At 39.6% G+C, this 3,289-nt stretch overlaps 1 protein-coding gene across 1 annotated transcript; it reads right to left on the reverse strand.

Moving 5' to 3' along the window:
- Nucleotides 1–792: 792 nt before the first annotated feature.
- Nucleotides 793–1,776, reverse strand: LOC121860668 (tyrosine protein-kinase src-1-like). The gene has a single exon (XM_042357948.1). It carries the CDS (start codon nt 1,774–1,776, stop codon nt 793–795), a length of 984 nt encoding a protein of 327 aa, XP_042213882.1.
- Nucleotides 1,777–3,289: the final 1,513 nt, after the last annotated feature.

Consider the following 3,289-nt stretch of genomic DNA (forward strand, 5'->3'; position numbering starts at 1 on the left):
GACACTATCAACCTTGTATGAGGCGGTAGTGACCCGGGAGGTGTTGACGGTCACGCTACACCAAAGTTGTCATGTGAGATAAAAGGAATTTCACCAGATCTTGGGAAAATTTGCTCAACACATAATTGACGTTCACTAAATGTATTTGGAAAATGTAACTAAACTAAGGATTTACAAATACAATAAACTTCTCAACTGTATTTAAATACATAATTAAATACGATCTCAAAAATATATTAATAAGTAAGCTCGGCGTTGAGAGCTTCAGTGGCTATAGAGAGACACCACCCAGTGTACGCAATGTATACCACAGAGGTACACAATGTACACCACACAGTGTACACAATGTACACCACACAGTGTACACAATGTATACCCAACAGTGTACACAATGTATACCACACAGTGTACACAATGTACACCACACAATGTACACAATGTACACCACACAGTGTACACAATGTACACCACACAGTGTACACCACAGGCTGTACTAAAGGCTGAGTCACATTTATTTATAAACACTCAAGTAATGAGTAAACATGAGGGGATCGTGAGTTAGGTTAGGTTAGGTTAATTGTATATTTTACCTGTAAAATATAAACAAAATCATTGAAATTGGTCATGCTCTTTACGAAATATGGCAAACTAAAGTGTTTATGCATAATATTGACTACACAGTTTATATTACAGTATGTAAAATGTTATGATATAAATTAAACTTGTATGGATAAACAAAGAAACTTTATTAGAAATATTACAATGACATATGTATCGCGTTCACAATTTTATTCACTGGTTTTGGTGAGCCAGTTCGGTCAAATGACCGATTAGGTCATCCAGTGATAACCTGACTTCGGGGTCGACTTTGGTGGCGCTCAGATACAAATCGAGAAGCCGAGTTTTAACGGAATCGTTGAAGCTCGTGAACTCTGAATAGATCTTATGAATGATGTGTCCGAATGAAAAAACGTCGGAGGCGCGTGTGATGACACCACCCCTCTTCACTTCTGGGGCAACCCAGTAGATGCGCATATCCTCTTTTGCAGAGTATTGCTCGTCTAAAGGCATACCGAATTCGCTGCATTCACCAAAGTCGATAATATGTATGTCGGCCTCACCACCTGGCAGCAAGGTGACGGCAACGTTGTTTATTTTCAAATCGTTGTGTGACAAATTTTTCTGGTGAATTTCTGATAATCTTTCACCAAGTTTTACCAGGGAGAAGAGAACCTTATTAGGTGGGCAACGTGACAAGTATTTTTCGTATGGCATCCCTACATATGACTGGATAATGATAAAGGGATCGATACAAACGCCATGCAAAACAGGGGCACCACCAGCTCCGTTCACTTTTCTGAGCATCTGGATCTCCTCTAACAATATTTCGAAATCCGCATCCTTGAGTACCTTCATAGCCCTCAGCTCACCCTCTTGCCGGATGAGCGATACAATGCCATTCTTTCCCTTTCCTATTTCCCTCATGACGTGGAGATCTTTCACCACATCACTGCTAAGCTCATTTACGTGTGATGGTAGGCGTCGACTCAGGAGACTTTTAACCCACTCGCGAGCTTCTTGACGTTCGACTAGAGCGGCTGTTTGGCGGGTTTCTACGATACGTCTCACGCGGGAATTTACCGTCGATGTATTGAGATTATTTTTCCCTACCATTTTTGGACCAGGGTGGCGTTTGTTCCATCGTCGAGCTCCTTGACGCTCGACCACAGCGGCAGCTTGACGGGTTTCTACGATACGTTTCACAAGGGAATTCATAATGTAAATGATTTTTCTAGTTCCATCGTTTTGGGACCACAGTTAATTTTTTATTTTAGTTTTTTTTTGTAGTAAGAGGCTTTGGAATTTGATGATGATAGTGATGAGGTTGATGATGGTAGTGATGATGCTGGTAATGATTATCATGGTGATGGTACTGATGAGGTTTTTGATGGTAGTGATGATGGTGGTAATGATTATGCTGATGATGGGAGTGATGATAATGATGGTAGTGATGATGGTAGTGATGATGGTAGTGATGATGGTGATAGTGATGATGATGGTAGTGATGATGATATTAGTGATGATGGTAGTGATGATGGTAGTGATGATGGTGCTAGTGATGATGATGGTAGTGATGATGATAGTAGTGATGATGGTAGTGATGATGGTAGTGATGATGGTGCTAGTGATGATGATGGTAGTGATGATGATAGTAGTGATGATGGTAGTGATGATGGTAGTGATGATGGTGATAGTGATGATGATGGTAGTGATGATGGTAGTGATGATGATATTAATGAGTCATGTTTAAATCCCACCCATTACCTCATCTGTGAACATGGAACGATACTGGTGCTCCCTCCTGGTCTCTGTCTCATCACAATCATCCCTCTCCTGGCAACTTTAAACTTGCACACAACAACTCGTCCACACGGTCAAGTACTGATTGCTATACAAGCAGCCTAATTCCAACCACTGTAAAAGCCACTAACAACTCGTAGATAGCTTGTGAGATCACTCCCTGCCACTCTACCATTTATACTGTAGTTGTGCTGAACGTCCTTGTTTAATGACCCTATTTATATGTTATATTTATTTGCCACTAGTGTCATATGTCTATTGTTTCTACCTCATGGCTGATGTATTTGTTAATAAACCAATTATATATATATATATATATATATATATATATATATATATATATATATATATATATATATATATATATATTTCATGTAAATCCACAATGAAAACGTGGATAAGATAAATCTTGATAAAATCACACGGGAGAATGGAAACAACGGAGTACCTTAGCTTTCGTCTTTATTCAAGAAGATGTCTTGAATAAAGACGAAAGCTAAGGTACTCCGTTGTTTCCATTCTCCCGTGTGTGTGTGTGTGTTCACACAAGTTAAACTGGGGCATAGTTTCATCCAGACAATTTTTTTAACTCCATGCAATAATTCTCTCCATTATAACAAGCAGTAGCAGGAATTCGTACCTTAGATCTGCAAGAGTAACACAGTAAGTGCTGTCATTACCCGCACTCAATCTTCATAAAAAACACATAAAATAACGTGTGGAGAACGTCTTAAACTTCCTCCTACTGTATATTACGTTGAGGTAGATCACGTCTTACAACTTTCCCCTGCTATCTCAGTATAAACCTTGAGGTAGATCAGTGGCTCTAAGTGTTGACTGGCCGAGTGGGCCACCAACCCACCCTATCCTAACCCTCAGTCTTATTGGCCCCTAATTTGTTTTTGTAATAATCTAAGGACGTAAAACT

Source organism: Homarus americanus, unplaced genomic scaffold (genome assembly GCF_018991925.1).
Source record: "Homarus americanus isolate GMGI-L3 unplaced genomic scaffold, GMGI_Hamer_2.0 scaffold34003, whole genome shotgun sequence".
NCBI lineage: Eukaryota > Metazoa > Arthropoda > Malacostraca > Decapoda > Nephropidae > Homarus > Homarus americanus.